General features: G+C 34.8%; 1 protein-coding gene across 2 annotated transcripts in view; it reads right to left on the bottom strand.

The window, feature by feature from the left end:
• Positions 1–17,851: 17,851 nt before the first annotated feature.
• The window catches only part of LOC120637038 (cyclic nucleotide-gated cation channel beta-3-like), a 30,534-nt gene continuing 29,908 nt past the window's right edge, over positions 17,852–18,477 (bottom strand). For both annotated transcript variants that reach the window (XM_039908631.1, XM_039908632.1), the window contains exon 14: positions 17,852–17,993. In XM_039908631.1, coding sequence (XP_039764565.1) covers positions 17,898–17,993 — 96 coding nt within the window. In that variant the 3' untranslated portion in view covers positions 17,852–17,897. The remainder of the gene's footprint in view (positions 17,994–18,477) is intronic.

Genomic DNA, 18,477 nt, shown 5'->3' on the forward strand with positions numbered 1-18,477 from the left:
TTGAACAATGGTTACTGTATGAAATTAAATAAAAACATTGCAATAGCGACGCGATGGCTACAGCAATTGTTTCTACGATGGATTAGAGATTTTTGGAGTGGTGGCAAAGCTACATTGCTACCTCCGGACCCTTAGGCAGGACGAGGGTTATGTGGGACTCCCCTTCTAAAGTTTGGGTATACCCAAACTAAAAACCACCTCGGCATGTCTCTCTTATTGGCTTCGTTAGACGTGCAGACATGACCTTTACTTGAGCCACTTAGCGGGTTGGTAGCTGATATTTACCTTATCTAATGAAGCCAATGCTCGATCGAAGTGCCCGGTTTTGAAATGTCCAGTCGCTTCGTCTCTGAACTTTTTCGCTTCCGCCGGATTGGTGGTTGGCGTCTCAGGCTCCTTGGCGCGACCCATATTTTAATTGTCTGAAACCATGAAAAGCAAAATGTTTTTAGTTTTTGACCTACTAGGGACAGCTGAGGACGGAGTGTCGGGAACTACGATCGCGTACTGCGGTCCATTTTAGTAACTTTTTCAATGCTGTAAATATTCATTTAGCCTTAACCTGGGTACCCTGATATCTTTTTTAATATACCTAATTAAATCGACCAAATGTTCTTAAAATTAGCCAATATTGCAATACTCATAATTCATCTTAATCTTCGATGATTAAATAGTGAGACACGTATGTTGAGATAAGTATAATTTTTTTTGTAAACTGATAATTATTGTGCTTCAAAAGAAACTGTCATGGCGCTTCCTCAACAAATACATACTACTGTGATATTAAATAGGACTGTCCAATGCCCATATTACAAGTCCATAGGGACAACTATGTTCGTAAAAAAGTAACGAATTTTGAAATAAATGAACTTTGAATTTGAATTTGGAATTTGGAATTATATTATGGACATAATGGACCAATCAATGCTACGTCTGTTTTGGTGTTGTTTTTTTGAAAAATTTCGTCAATTTTCTGGACCTACATAACGATACTCGGTTATGTAGGTCCAGAAAATTAGGGGGGGGGGGGGGGGAGTTCCAATCCCAGCACGCACCTCTAACACCTCTAACGTTTCAAGTTTTGTGCGTTTTGAAATATCACTTGCTTCAATGGTGAGGGAAAAAAGAATGTTCTCTAAGGTGTGTGGAGTCTACAAATCCACACTGGGCCAGCGATGGTGGATTACGACCTTAACTCCCTCTCAAAGTAGGAGACCCGTGCCCTGTAGTGGGTCGGTAAGAGGTTAATATGATGATGATAATAATGATGATGATAAACATAAATTATCCATTATAATGTTTTAAAAAAGGGTGTGGAGTCCACCTATGCCACGGTCTAAACCCTTCTCATAATGAGAAGGCGAGAATCACAGCGATTTGTCGTCACGTTATTCTTTAAAAATAAACGCGTCATAAACCATTTCACTTAGGTTAATTGAAGATGAATTTAAATTTTTTTTTTTTAATCCGGCTGTTAACTAAAACTTACAAGTAAATTAAAACTTGTTCCGAGCCATGCATTGAAGTTGATTTAATTTAAAGTGTTTTTTAAAATCCCTTTTAACATTATATTAATTTTAAATACATTTTTCGTATACAAACAAACATCGATATCGCCATAAAACTGATTGATAGCGTACCGGCGCGCAATTGCCAAATATTTTACCAATAGACTAATTCGAGTCAATATTAGCATAACCGATCCCAGTTTTGATAGATGGTTTGCCCCACAATAACTCTCTGTATGTAATATAAATCTTCTATTTTTGCCCTCCATGTGGTTATATATTAGTATGGTTTATTCATTAGTATGTATATATTTGTATGTATGTTCTAAATAGTGTACCCCACCTATTCGTTTTTCTTTTTAGTCTTCCTAATCCTAAGGTTGCCTGGCAGAGATCGCTACTTAGCGATAAGGCCGCCTTTTGTATCCTGCTTCATTCTTCATGTGTTTGTTCTTTTTTTTGTCTCGTTTTACTGAGTGGTGTACAAATAAAGAGTATAAATAAATAAATAAATAATCCTTACTAATGTGTATTTTTAATGCGAAAGTATGTTTGTTTATTCATAACTAAGCAACCAAGAAACTTGATTTTGGCATAGAGCTATATATAATGTTAATAGTTGATGAGATAGAAACATATACATAAGCTACTTTTATTTCCCCCAGCAGGGCTAGCACGGGCGGGAGATAAAAATTATATCCCCCGATTATATCCCCTGACAAGGAATAAAATTAACGTGTCCATCTGCTAAATTACTGGCACATGGAATAGGAGAGGTTTACCCCCGTTTACTATTTACTAGCTATTGCCCGCGACTTCGCCTGCGTTTAATTTTATTTTTTGATGTGGCATTCAATTTTGTTGTAGTTCTAAAAAAAAATTAAAGTATTTAGTATCACTAAGCCTTAAATGAGGGGTTTGCTGCTGTCCGCTGAGGAGTTCTGTCCTCTATCTCCAACACAACAAATTCATCAGATCTACACAAACTTTGGGCAATATGAAACGCATATTATAACCTCTATAGTACAAAAATAATCATTAACTCGGTTATAATTTGTCGGAGTTATGGTGTAAAATCGTCAAACACTTTCATCCCCTCTCCCAAAAGAACCGAGCTAAAAAATATAAAAATATCGTCGGGATAAGAGGGGTTCTATATTACTTCTAACACTTCCAAGAATATGAGTAAAAAGTTTCACGAGGATCGGTTAAGTAGTTTTTGCGTGAAAGCGCAACAAACAAACTTACATTGACATTTATAATTATAATAAAAATAATAATAGTAGGGAGGAGGGATTTACACATACTTATATTATTTGGATATTATTTCCACTTGTGCGCCAGTGCTCTGAGAGTTTATAAAGCTGTGGGGGAAGATAATTTTATATCCTTTCCCCGGGATATAATTGTGATCTGCCCATGCTAGCCGTGCAGGAGCAAACGCTTCCCACGGGATTTAAAAAAAAAACCGTTATTAACGTGGATCAAAAACGCTGGCAACAACTAGTACTAGATAATTTTAACTGCTCGACTCAAACTGGAAGGTTATAGAATATCGTGTGGAAACTCAATTTCTCCCGCTGCTTATCGCGGGATCAGCTCGTTTTGTCAATGTCAATGGTTTTGTTGGATGTTACGATTGGGAGATTTTAATCTGTGGGCATGTAGAACGTATTTGAATACATTTATCGCATGTTTTGTTTGGGTAGGTTACTAAACATACCGGTCCCAAAACGTTAACTTTAAATTAAATGGAGTGAAAGAAATTAATGCTCAAAATTTACGAAGTCCACTTTGTCTGTGTGTTGGTGAATCCGCCATTTTTTTTTTTTAACTTATTGATCGGTTCTTATACTTAGTATTGTACAGATTAAAAAAAAAGTAGAAGCCTAGTAGGTAGATCTTTGTCTCCCCTCCAGGGGGGATCGAGTTCGATCCCCGGCACGACCCTATAACTGTTTGGAGTTATGTGCGTTTTTTAATTATGCCAGTTTTTTTTCCGACTACAAGTAAGACTGCAATCTCACCTGGTAGTAAGTGATGATGCGGTTTAGACTCTGGAGGCTAACCTGTTAGAGAGTATAATAGTCATACCCCTAATTGGTTTCTACGTGACGTAACGCCAGAACACTAAATCGCTTAGCGGCACGTCTATGTTGGTAGGGTGGTAACTAGCCACGACCAAAGCCCCCAACTGACCAAACCAGAGATAATTCAGAAATTATAAATTCTCAAATTGTCCCTGCCAGGAATCAAACCCGGGACGTACTACTTAAATTCACAGCGTTCACCGTTGCGCCAGAGAGGTCGTCGAGCTGGGGTTCCCAACAACTTTAGAAATTTGTCACGGCGTCCACGCTTTAACCTAGCTTGTGGAAACAGATAGGTAAGTTAGGCAGATAAACGCAAAAAAAAAAAACATTTACTTTTGTCGTGCAAAGAAAAAGTAATTTAAACAAATCGTTTAAAAAAACCTGGCAGAGATCGCTTTTTAGCGATAAGGCCGCCCATTGTACCTGTGTTTTATTGTGTTGTTTTTGTTTATAATTTAATTTCTGTTAGGTGTACAATAAAAGTGTATTTTTTTTTTCAAACCACCCCATCGGCCATCTGATTTCAGATAGGGTCATCTGATTTCTGAGCTTGGTGATATCCACACAATTTTTCAAAGCGTAGTTTTTTTATTTATTTTATTTATTTATATTCTTATTCTAACACTATCATTACAGAATACTTAAACCTAATGCGATAGTGTAGCTTTTTTTTGTTTTTTACATAATCTTAACGTTATAATATTTAATTACCTATTCGGGTAACAAATAACCCACATTGCAATCCGCAACAATACAAATCACATTGCTCTGATATGACATTGAGGATGCGGAGGGCGCGCGTCATTGGTGCCTCTTTTAATAAATTTGTCCGCCCAATCGGTACTTCCAGCAGTGTCGGCCGTCGCCTCCGCCTCACATACCCCTCGGGGACACACAACAGGGGGATGTTTTTTATACAGAAGGAGCGTGTAGCGGCACTTGGCCAGCATGGTGGACTACGGGGTAAGGACTAAACCCTTCTCTTTAATAGAATAGTCCACCAGAGTCCTCGAGTCTCCTACTCGAGCCTTGTGGGCTGGTAATTGGTCGATATAGATGACTTAGTATTGAAACTGTTACTTGTTGAATAACAAATGAATATTATGGATAGAAGCAGGCGTTACTTTGCGGAATTCCATGTAAATATGCGCTCGTCACCTGAGGATGCTCCGGTTTGCGAGCGAAACGTGCGTATAGTGTACATTGCCGAAGATCTATTTTTTGTGGAGTAAAATAATTGAAGAAATTATAAATTACACAATACTGCTTGATTCTCCTGCTTTTCGCGGAGCATAGACTAAACTTAACTTAATTTTCATAAAAAGTAATATCGATTATGCATGTCGTAGGTTAAATGCAAGGCGTAAACCTCCCTTTGCGTGGGCTAGATGGAAGACAAGGTATTCGGCAAATAACTTTTTATCTCGTGCGTGCAATGTTTTTAACAACAAATATTGTGAGACGGACATTTTTCGTGTCAAAATTGGCACGTTTAGAAAATTTATTATGACAAAATAAGTACTATAGCTTTAAAGTTTTTGTTTTTCATTTTTGTTTTAATTACATTATTATTATTTTTTCTTTTTTTTTTATATAATAATTGCTTGCTAGGTACTTACTCCTAAGCAATTGTGGTTAATGTTATCGTGTTATATGTATAACCAAGTTGTGGAAACTTCATTGGTCTATGTGATACAAAATACGGCATTACTTTTATGTATAATCATACTGTTTGTTTCCCTTGAAAAGCTAATAAATTAATAAATAAATAAATAAAAAAAATAAATGACTGATAATCTTGGTTCTCTCACGAAGTCCATAACTTGATGATAATTTAGTCAGGTTTTTGCATTAAGTAATTTATACCTAATTTCAACATTAAAAACTTTGGGAACGGGACAGTAGCGTGCGGGTAAAAAGTCGTTAGATTGTGACAGTCCTCAACCAAGGTTGGTCGATGTACCTAGTTAGTTACATCACGAAGCTAATAAACAATTTGCTATACCGGTAACGTCGGGGCACCGTTACTTTGGCATCGGCCCGAGCTTATTACGTTGGAAAATTACTTATTCATGCAATCATTCAGTTTATGAAAAATAGCTGCAAGCTTTTCAACATAATGCAGGGAGAAATTGGTGCATCGACTTTTGGGCACAGTTTTCTTATTGTTAGGCTGTCAAAACTTTCTACTTAATGCGCCCAGAGGCTGAAAACATTTATAAGGGGGTGTTTATACAAAGTTAAAGATTATGTTACGTGGTTCCTTTACATTCGTTTTTAGGTAAATCCGTGTTGTCTGCAAGCTATGAATATCTCAAAAAAAGTTAATTTAAAGAAGTTTAATAATGTGTTCGCGTGTTTGAAGGGATCGCTTTTTACGATCTCTGCATATACTTGTAGTGCTTTGGAAACGCAGAATGACACGCTTACAGCGTTTTATTTTAGTATTATTGTGAAGTGTGAGGTAATAACAACATAACCTTAATTGCTTAGGCACTTGTAAGAACTTTGTCACCCAGCCCGCTTAAAAAACTAATGACATCTTATTTGTCAGTTTGTTGAGTCTTTTACTGATTTACCTAATGTAGGTACTTTATTTACCTTCATATGCTCCATTTGGCGGCACATTTAAACACCCCCTCACAACTGTTTACTCTCTCTCAGACAATAATGGCATAAATAGCAAAATACTTTCAACTTTGAAGTCTTGAAGATAGACTTTACTTATCATGATTACTATAAAACCTGGTAATATTAGTAAACTAAGATCTTGTCTGTGGTTTAGCGAACTAGCTATCTCGCAAACCTGCCTTGGAGTGGTGTGGTGGGTGGTGATACCCGCTCCCCTTCGATAGAGGATGTATCCAATAGTAAGCATTCATAAGCTGATGATAATGAAAATAGCTAACTTGCACAGTTTATATAGAAATCAGCAGTCAGCAAGATATATAGAAATCAGCAGGCAGCAACCCGCCATACCGCTTTAGAGCAGCGTGGTGGTAAACAAAAACTTTATGAGTTAAGTTACAAATACAATTGGTACTTCATAGTTTTCCTTTATCATCATCAGCTTCATTATTGTTCCACGGTGTGACACTGTACAGACAAGGATATACTGACACAGAAAAGATTGTCTTGTAATTATGGTTCCACTGTGGTTACAGGCAATATATATATTTATATATATATATATATATATATATATATATATATAATATATTTGTTATACTCTTCTTTTTTATGTACTTTGTGTGTGTGCAATAAAAGTTCATTCATTCATTCATTCAAGGATATACAGATTTTCTAGTAAAAAGCTGATGATGATAAAGGAAAGTAAAGTACCAATGGTATTTGTACATTAACTGCTACAGTTTTATTTAGAGCAATCACGAAGTATGTTTTGTTACATCAAAGACACCTACTCAAACGAGAACTTAGATTATGGCAACCAAACACGAATTGTATTTTGTCCATCGAAATGAAGTGTATTCATATTTAATAAAACAAGACTGCAAAAAGGAAGTGAAAATTTGTGTAATCCCTGTACTGCTAGCATAGGTAGCATCCTGCTAGACATGATATTGAGAAGAAGGAAGAATAAGAAGAAACACTTTATTGCACGCAAAACATAAAATATTTATTTATTTATTTAGAATACTTTATTGCACAAACTTAGAAACAGTACAAGAATACACAAAAAAAGAAAAAAATAAGTAAAATGAAAAAATAATACAGATAACTCAAAAAAACAAGAAATAAATTGAAATGTATTCATGAAAGGCGGCCTTATTGCTGCAAGCAATCTCTTACAGGCAACTTTTGAATGACAGGACCTGTGGCAAGAGAGCATGTAAGACAGGGTAGTGCATGTTTTATTATAGATCACGAACTCTTTTGGCTTTCGAACCAAGAATAAAATTGTTCGGTGATGGGTTTAAACTATTTATCTACTACCACGACTGAGTGCACAAAAGACATCCATCGAGTGGCAGGGAATTTGGAACTCCCTACAAAACACCTATGTCCAGCGGCTGCGGACTTCCATCGGTTGACATAATGATAATGAGCCCTGGAACTGATCAAACTGCATGGCTGGCATGGGCAGAAGACAATTATATCCCCGGGGTAAGGCTGTAAATGTATCTTCTCCCACAGCATTAACAACTTCCAGAGCACTGGCGCACACGTGGAAATACTATCCAAATAATATATGGGTAAATTCTCCTATTCCATGTGCCAGTTTGCAGGTGGGCACGTTAATTATATCCCTTGTCAGGGGATATAATCGGGGGATATAATTTTTATCCCCCGCCCGTGCCAGTCCTGCTGACTACTATTGTTCTTACTTCTAAAAAATGTTCTTACTTCTAGTACAGTAGGTTATATACTATAATAAACTAGAAGTAGAATCTTCTTGTTGGTATCGCCGTATCGGCAATTTAACATGAATTTACGATTTCGTGACTTACTGCCACAAAAATAATGAAATTAGATAAATCTATCCTTAACCTTTTATGACATCCGATCGTATGGCTAGCATTCGTTTTATTGGGTAGAAATAGGTTATGAATATTGTAGAGTTTTAAGGTTAAATAAGTGGCTATCGTCATCGTTAAACGATACGTCCATAAATTAGACCTAGGAATTTCATGTCTATCTGTGTCCAGCGGCTCCCTGCGATTCGTGTTTATCGCTCAATAATAGACAATCTATATATTATTATATTTTCTATCATTTATGGATTTTCATTTTTTTTTTAATTCTTAACAATGCTTTAAAGAATACACTATTAAAAATTTATAAGAAAAAATATCCTCCGCTTGCGGGGCTTTTGAATGCCCAATTAATTATATTATTATTATCACTGTCATAAATTTCTACCGTGGGAAAATGTCTTGATCCCAGTGGAAATCAGAAATTATACGCGGAAGTCGAGGGCATTTGATTATTATATTCGGCTTTACGAACATCTCTACCTTTTTACCAAAAAATAATTGATTAATTAATTAAGTTGTTACAGGAACAACATTTTTTCTCTTCTATACCTACATTAATTAACGATTAATAAACATAGCAAAGCGGTCTTATTATTAAAAAGTTTAATCTTACCTCTTTTTTTATTTAGATTAAAACACTGATTCAGGATAAATAATTATGAACAGCTACTGTCTTAAACAAATTCGTACAAAAATTATAATTTATCGATTCACTTTTTCCATTAAACATTAATTTTAAAATAAGAAGAAATAAATGGATTATGAAGAAAATATAAAAATCACAGAATGCGTGCAGTAGTGGATGTCACAGCTTATTACATTACGGCGACTTACCCCAATCAAAGGGTTGTTTATACTGCACGTGCACGGGGTTCGTTTGCCTCGCTGGAAATATCTGTCGTATCCATCTAATAGCTATACAGTTTTCGCAACCGCTTAATGTCGAATCAACATTTTTTCCAAATGTAATTTGCTAACAATTTTTTCGTAGTCTTGTAGGGAAACTTAATATCCAAAATACAAACAGTAAACTTTATCTAACTGAGATACAGGTACAAACAGTAAACTTTATCTAACTGAGATATCACTGCTAAGTTTGACAGAAATCAAAATATTTTAGAGAAATAAATTAGAATGATGACGATTCGGTTATACTTGCGTTAACGTCTTAATTAAATTGATAGAGAAATTTAATAATTCTTTATGCCCTGGAAACAACGAAACAACCTGGAATGCATAGCATAATTTTTAGTGTTTGAATCACTTAGATAAATACGACATACGAATGAAAACAATTTGCTCTGTTGGATAAAAGCGCACCCATGCGTCGCGTTTCTAAAACTTTTCAAATAACGTGCACAAACAGCCCCCCCTCCCCCCCCCCCCTCCCCCCCGATGTCGTCGAGCCCTGGGGCTCTTCTCATTGTGAGCTTACGCGCTCGCCCCACTCCCCCGGTGATGCCGTAAGCAACTCAGGTGGTTATCGGTTAAAAAGTTACAGACTTGTCCATGGGCATGTAGCAATTTCCTAGCAGTCATTTGGGTAAGATAGCTACCACCGTTGGATGCCCTGGGGCTTCCACCGGCATCTCGCACCAGCAGGGCTAGCACGGGCACGTTAATTATATCCCCTGAAAATCACTGGAAATACAATCAATGGAATAGGAGAGGTTTACCCCCGTTAATAATACACATATATTATTTCGATATTATTTCCACTTGTGAGCCAGTGCTCTGAGAGTAAATAAAGCTGTGGGAGAAGATAATTTTATATCCTTTCCCCGGAGATATAATGGTCACCTGCCCATGGTAGCCGTGCGGTGGGTGCAACTGCAAGGGGAATTCGTATTTAACCGTACACCCACTCATTTGGCGCACTGGGCTACTTACCAGGGTGCAAAGAAAGAACAAAGTCGCCAAAAATCCTTCTACGATACGAGTTATAAGTGCTCGCCACTGCACCCACTGAGTTAGGGTAGGAAAATTTAAAATTATGCCGATACATCAGCGTATCGTATAGTATTTGTAAGACAACATATTAGTCTTTATAAACAAAAAGTGGACATAAACAGTCGACTTACAAGAAATGGTCATAAATTAGTGTCATCTGCATATCGTCTGCGTAAGGTACAGGGATCATTTGTGGGATTGAGTATACGCTTTTATAATAAGATTCCTAAGGTGATTTTGGACCTGCCAATGCACAAGTTTAAAGAATTTGTTAAAACACATTTATTACAGCGAGGTTACTATACAATTGATGATTTTTTTAATGACAAGGTTGCTTGGAAGCATCCGGCTCCGCTTTCAGCTCTCACAAGATAAAAAAATGAATGTTAAAATGCAACATGTAAATTGTTGATGTTGGAAAAGAGCAACTGCTGAGTTTCTTGCCGGCTTCTTCTCGGTAGAATCTGCCTTCCGAACCGGTGGTAGAATCACTACAAACAGACAGACTTGACGTTTCAAAAGTGCTTATATTAGGCCTACTTGAAATTAATGAATTTTGAAATTTGAATTTTGAATTTTATCGATAAATAAATACGAAATAGTTCAATTTACACAACACACTTTTTAAAAGTTGCAAGTGTAAGATATTATAGTTCAGTATTGGTTTTCGTTCATTCAAGTTCGAGTTATTGTTATTAATTTTTTAATTTTTATTTATTTGATTAATGCATGTCCGCATAAATATTGTGGACTGGGTAGGACGCATGTAAGCTCCCTACATAGTTCATAATTATGTTCGCTTATTTAATTTAAGTTTTCGTAAAACTTTATTTGTCAAATTCGGGAAAGGACCAATTTTTTCCATCAACGTCAAATAAATGAAGATAATCACGCAACTTGCTTTTTATTGAGTCACGCTTTCGTCAGGACTCAGCCGATGTACAACATAAGGAAACATTAATTTTTTCCCATCTACAAATAATAGGTACAAATAATTTACAACTATACTAATATTAATATTATGTATGTGTATTTATGTGTATTACATTAATTATTTAATTTAATTATCTAATGTATTTTTTGGTGTCCAGCCTTATCGCTAAATATGACCCATATTTAGCTATAAAGCTGCCTTTTGTACATAATTATAAATAATCAAGTGTTTCCTATGTGCTGTAATAAATTTGCTTAAATAAATTAAAATAAAATAAGTATTACAAAGTGGAAAGATTTGTTTGTTTGTCGATAAACTCTGTACACTAGTTTCAGGGTTTATCGATACCAAATAAACAAACAAACAAATCTTCTCTGTTCGTAATATTTTATGTTTAAAAATTCAAATTCAAATTCCAATTTTCAAAATTTTTCTATATGTTCTTGCCTTTGCCTTGCATTCCTGCGGGATTTATAAAATACCAAAAAAACAGCAAAAGCTAGTCTATTATTACTTCTCAGATTAAGGCAGTTACAATTATAATTTTATTAAGATCCACAGCCAAGCCTTATCGTATAAATAGTACTTTTCTATAAGCTTACGTATAATTAACGCTTATCTATAAGCGACGTATAAGCTTAGGTACGATAAAAATAACTTTTTAAGAGACATCTCCTAGATGTCAACTTTAGATCACATCATCAATCAGCGACAGCCATATCAAGGAACGACGGCCGACTGGCGCAGTGGGCAGCGACCCTGCTTTCTGAGTCCAAGGCCGTGGGTTCAATTCCCACAACTGGAAAATGTGTTTGTGATGAACATTAATGTTTTTCAATGTCAGGGTGTTTATTTGCGTATGCAAATATAAGTATTTATGTATATTATTCATAAAAGATATTAAACAGTCATCTTAGTACCCATAACACAAGCTACGCTTACTTTGGGGCTAGATGGCGATGTGTGTATTGTAGTAGTATATTTAATTATTTATGTTTGATTGTCCGTTTTATTTTAAAATCTACCATTAGCAATCGAAGTCAAAGGCACCTGCTATAACTGAATTAATATCGTTTAAATGGCTGAAAATCGTGTCACGTCAATAGTAGGGAGGGGGAAAAGTGCAAGCATTTGACATTAACTTTTTATTTCGCTGCAAAGCCTTTATCACTTCATAAAACCTTTTATCTTTGGAATAGAAGCTATTTTCATGAATTTCAAAGGAAATTAACTTTGTCGTCATGACACGCAATTTGAGCATAATTATATAATTATAGATGATGCCAGGGGAAAGAATATTTGTATTTGAGTAGGAAACTAAAGGTTCACGCTCACAGGCAATCCGTCGGGTCGCAGGACAGGTTGCGAGCAGAGTGCCAAGCAAATTATATTTACCACTTCACTATTTTATAACTTCAAATATAATGTTATACGTAGGTATATAAAAATATAAAATACCTATATTTAGAATAAATAGCGGTGTACTGTCTAGACTTGAATCTCTCATTTATTTGTAGCTCAGCAATAGAAATATCGAAGAAAACTGGCGCGGATTCGAATAACTTAATTAGGTACTTTTTTTTTACGCCACGCAGCGTTTTGTAGATAAGGAGACGCGCGTGAATGAATATGTTTTCTTTTTGAAATTCATACACATACACATGCCAAGCACCTAATTGGTACAGCCGCTTCACAGCTAAACTGATCTTGGCTATTTTTTTTAATAGTGATAGCTTGCATTTGCAGACAGATTATGGAGGGTAGAGGTAAGGAGAGTCATCTTATATGGGAGAAAAGTTGAAAAAGTGTCCAGTGTATGCGCTAAATAACAATTCAAAAATCCTCCACAATGGCGCTGGTGGATGCACAGGGTATGGTATGAATGTAGCAATCGTAGATGAATTGAAGTATGCCGAGTTAAAAAAATTTAATGTCATTATCGACTAAAGTAGTTAATTATTGAGAATTTCAACAACTTGTGGTAAATATAACCTTACTTCCTTGTATCTCCATACTTCCTTGTTTATTTTTCAAGCCTACTCTAACAATATTTATATTTGGCGCTTCTTTTAAGAGTTACCCTGATGCAAATGTGGCGCCATCCTAAATTAATACATTTTGACGACACTTTTTCATATACACAGATGACTCTCCTTACCTCTACCCTCCATAAGACAGATAAGTATTTAAAAAAAACCATTACTGTGTTTTGATAAAAATTAAAAAAAAACAAATGGAATGGGCAGCAGCTAGATTGATAATTATCATAAAATAACGGTAATCCGCGTTGGAGGGATTAAATCGCAACACCTTTGAACACCTATTTGAACATTCTGTAAAGTCTCCCTTTACGCAGAAGGGATTGAAAAAAAAACAAAGGAGTGTTGTTATAAAATTCAGTTTAACGTTATATCACCTATTTGGATGATATTATGGTTATTAGGACGTTGGGTGTTTTAATGTTGGAAATAAGGGAACTGTTTCAGAATCTTTAATAGAGGATTTAGAGCACGGGAGCGTCAGAACAATAATAATAACAGTCATCACGTAGACTATACATTAAGAGGCTGTATAGCGAGCGCAAATCAACAACCTAAAAATCTTACTACATGCATTTTCGTTACGGACATTTTTGGCCGGCACGCTATTATTATGCATAAATTATTACAGGTGGGCGTAATAGCACAACACGCATAACATAACATAATGTATTTTTTAACAGCGTAACACATTATTAAAAATGCTACTATTTTTTTTCTGTGGTTATGTTATAATTATTTTGTTGGACATTTTATTTTGGATAGCGCAACACTTTGTAACATTTCATTTTTCATAACTTTATTAATTCCTATGGAACAGTTAAAAAACATGTATCGCTCACAGATTATAATATCCTTAGCCCATAGACCAGAAAACTTTAGTCTAGTCAATTGAGTTCTAAATAGTGTTGCTTCCAGACTTACACAAGCCTTAAGCATCATTTGAAAAATAATTTGAAAATATATTATCTAAATCTGTATAAGTCACATATATAAATATTATAATAATATAATATAAATAATATTATAGCAGTTTAGCAATAACAGTTATTTAAATATAGCACAACAGTATAATTTGCTAAATAGCAGTTATGCTCACCTATATAAATTGTATTGTAATTAAAACATTGCCCAATAGGTGGCGCTAATCGGTGACCGAAGACTCACAGAAAAGGGTAAACCCTTCTCATCAAAGTACATGTGTACATACGGGTGTATACAACATGTAGTGAAGGGGAAATGTATGAAGCTTCTAAAAGATGTCGCTGTATGTTCACATTTTCAACTTAAATCGCGCTCTCGTTGTTTCCTGTGGATTCATAGATAAGGGTTATGTTTGTGCAAAGCTGTGAGACATCTAAAATACCACTCAGAATTTTTTATTGGTATTACCTTCCGGGTGAAGGAACCATTTATCATAGTTGATTAGCGTATGTCCGCGACTGTGTTTGCATTTTGCCTAGAAAATCTGTTTTTTGCCGCGGTACCTACGTATGCCAGTTTCCAAAAGTAAACCATAGGCTTTACGTTAAACGGCCACAAACAAACAGAAAACAATAGAGCGTATACTTTAATATAGAACTTATTTACTACTTAGAAGCGTGATTGTTATAGGTTTGTAAAAATAGCGCAGGAACTTTAAGCAATACAAAAATTCAAACTCACTGTCAGTTATTTTCAAAATCATCTTGAAAACATGGACATTAAAATCTTAAAATTAGGCCACGAAGGTAAGTAACTACAGCTTAACAGAACTTGATAATAATATAATAATTGTTTAATTCAGGTAAAACCCATCTCAATATACACGTAAAAAAGTAGCGTAAAGTATTTTAAAAGATCTAAAAAATAATAAATGAAATGAAAACAATAAAAAAAAATACAAATAAAATATAATAAATTACCCGAAAAGAGGGTTCGTACCCGTTTAACCTACTTTTTACGGTTTCCGTCGCGAATCGCGTAGCACGGCAAGCCAGCTCTTTACAATAGGATTATCCGGGTACTCGGAGCATACACCAAGAATTCCGTTCTTGGAATTGCGTATACGGAGCCAGAAGGCTGCAACTCGAGATCTAATAAGTGCGACATAGTCTGGTATTCTGGCATCGGCAAACATGTTTGACGCACTGCAGAATTTAGGCAGTTTCATCAGAATTCGGTATGAGATATGTATATCAGAGTGCAGTATAATACTGCACTCTGATACTGCTACGTGCATTTTTGTTGTAGTTAAACCAAAGCTGACACGTATAGAGGCATTTACAGTATGCCCTTAGTGACAGTGTCAGATTCGCCTCTTCACTACACTTTGCAAAACGGCCATAGCCCTGCGTTCACGTTCAATGTCGAGGTTGTCACGTAAATCTCATAATGGTGACAGTAACAAAGAATAAGAATAAAACAAATAGTACGTACGTAGTTCGACGTAGTGGGGAGCGACCCTGTTTTCTGAGTCCTAGGCCGTGGGTTCGACTCCCAAAACTGGATTTTTTTTTGTGATGAACATGATTGTTTTTCCGTGTCTGTATATATTTTAATTATTTATGTGTATTATTTTCTTTTATTTATTTATTTAGTAATAAATAAGAATCACAAAGAGAATAAGAGTAAAAAATAATAATAAATAAGAATTGCTAAAATATATTAATCTAATGATTATTATTCATGTATTATGAAAAACGTATTTTTATTTATATTCAAAATGAGATTGATATTTATTTTCAATAAGTATAACTGCAAAATCTAGCGATCTGCCATGACTCGCCGAATTCAAAATTATGACGTTACGTCCATATAATGTTTTGACTTCGAAAATGTTTGCGTACCTATATTAAGTATTTAGTGATTTCAAACGAACTGATGTGTAACGGATACGCAAATAAAAACAATATTGGTACAACAATATATTTTAATACTTTTCAAATAAATGGCGGGCTTTGGCTAGCTTGACGTACCAAACCATAATGGCGGCATTTTTATTATGGCGGTGAGGTACGACAACATGGCGGCTTGGCTTTGACAAATTGTCTATCTATAATCTGTGGTCGGTACATTGGCTGACGTATTATTCGTTACAGTGGCTAAGTTTTCTATTATGAATACAAAATTCAATAATATTTAGCTTTCAAACAAGGACTTACTAAAGCTCTAATTTGCCGATGTATATATAAACTTTTTTCCTCATTTATCCTATTGTTTGATATTAAGTTGTAAATAAGTACCTAGTTTAAGTATTCCATATTATTAAATTATATTATTATTAAATCCATATTATTATACTATTTAATCCTTTCCTGATTCTATTAATTCTTTTAGAAATTCCGTTTCCTTTTTTAAAAAACTTAATTTTTCTTTCAATGTAAATTGTTTCCTCGTTAAAAAAAAAATGTATAAATAAGAATAACACTTGACCACAGAATAAGCAATTGACAATGGTTCAATCGCTCAGCACGCAGAACTATGGAGGGTAGAGGTAAGGAGAGTCATCTGTGCATATGAAAAAGTGTCGTCAAAATGTATTAAATTAGGATGGCGCCACATTTGCATCAGGGTAACTCTTAAAAGAAGCGCCAAATATAAAAATTGTTAGAGTAGGCTTGAAAAATAAACAAGGAAGTATGGAGATAGAAGGAAGTAAGGTTATATTTACCACAATATTTTGTACAACGTAAGTTGTTGAAATTCTCAATAATTAACTACTTTAGTCGATAATGACATTAAATTTTTTAACTCGGCATACTTTAATTCATCTACGATTGCTACATTCATACCATATCCTGTGCATCCACCAGCGCCATTGTGGAGGATTTTTGAAATGTTATTTAGCGCATACACTGGACACTTTTTCAACTTTTCTCCCATATAAGATGACTCTCCTTACCTCTACCCTCCATACGCAGAACCAATAAACCAAAAAGAAGAAGAAGAATTTGCCAATGACGTCCCGAGTGCCATGACACCCGGCGAACGTGTTCGCGGGGAATATTTTTTTAAATATAATTTCCCATTAAATTAATTTCTATCAATTTTTTTTTTGCAAAAGGAATCTAGTTGTTCCTTATATGTATGTATTCAAGCTTGATTTAAACAAAATAATTTTTGGCTTTTAGTTGTATAATTTTATTCCAGAACTCGGATTTTTTATGTTAAATTTTTTTCTGTCTTCAATCCACCCGTAGAATTGTCCAACCTGTTAATATATGGCTGGCGTAGGTAGTTTTGTGCAGGTATAAAAAGAAACGCAGTTTACATACATGTCCATTTATTTTGGCAATTATCTTCTACACTCTACACATTTAAAATAAGTTTACATCTACCTAAAAAAAGGTAAGTAATAATATATGTAAATATTGTACAGACTATATTTACAGATTTTAATCATTCATATGTCTAAACCATGAGAATATTTCTAAACAGAAGATTAAAGAGCAAAAAATTAAAAGGGAACCTTTTCTGACCACCTACATAAATTTATAGAATTTTTAACAGTAAGTAAGTTTAAGACTTTTTTCCATAACTGCTATGATTGTAAAGGTTGATGTTGGAAAAGAGCAACTACTGAATTTCTTGCCGGCTCTTCTCGGTAGAATCTGCTTTCCGAACCGGTGGTAGAGTCACTGCAAATATAAATACTTGACGTTTCAAAAGTGCTTATAAAGTAGGCCTACTTGAAATAAATGAATTTGAATTAATTGAATTTGAATTTGATATAATTGGTGCAAATAGTAGTTCTACTACAATAATGTTATAACTACAAAAAATATACTTTATGATAAATAATAATTTAATATGCTTTATAACAGTATTTAATACAAATAGTGGTATACAATTTACAATAGTAGGTAAATAAAGTCTTTGGTACGATATAGAAGTACTTAAATCAGTACTTGACCCGTTCGCGTAGAAGGGTACGGTACATCTTCGGTAGAGAGTGCCGGAGACTTGCCACCGGATCTGATCGAAGGACATGGCTGAAAATACCATATTAAATTAAGAATCAAGTTAATTTGAATAGTAGCAGTCCCCTGCGACTTTGTCCGTGTATGCGTAAACCTTAAAAGATATGCTAATGATAGAGATGTCTCTCAATAAGTTTAAAGTTTATATAAAACGTAGGCTTATTGCAAAAATGCTATTATAATATTAAGGATTACATGTATGATAAAAAAAAGCTTGGGTAAGAATTTTTCTAACTTCATAGTTAAATATTAATTCAACTGTGAGATGGTTATAACAAAAAACCCTAGCTAAGTTTGTTGTGGGCTCTTCTTAGACCAGGGCGCACCTGGAACCCTCCTAGCTTTAGTTTTAAGTTAACGAATGTAGTTATCACCATCACCTAACATTAGTGTTAACATCTTATATGTATAAACTAATCTGTGGTCGGTGCATTGGCTGACGTCTTATCCGTTACAGTTGCTAAGTTTTCTATTATGAATACAACAATCAATAATA

Source organism: Pararge aegeria, chromosome 3, assembly GCF_905163445.1.
Source record: "Pararge aegeria chromosome 3, ilParAegt1.1, whole genome shotgun sequence".
In the NCBI taxonomy this organism is placed as follows: domain Eukaryota; kingdom Metazoa; phylum Arthropoda; class Insecta; order Lepidoptera; family Nymphalidae; genus Pararge; species Pararge aegeria.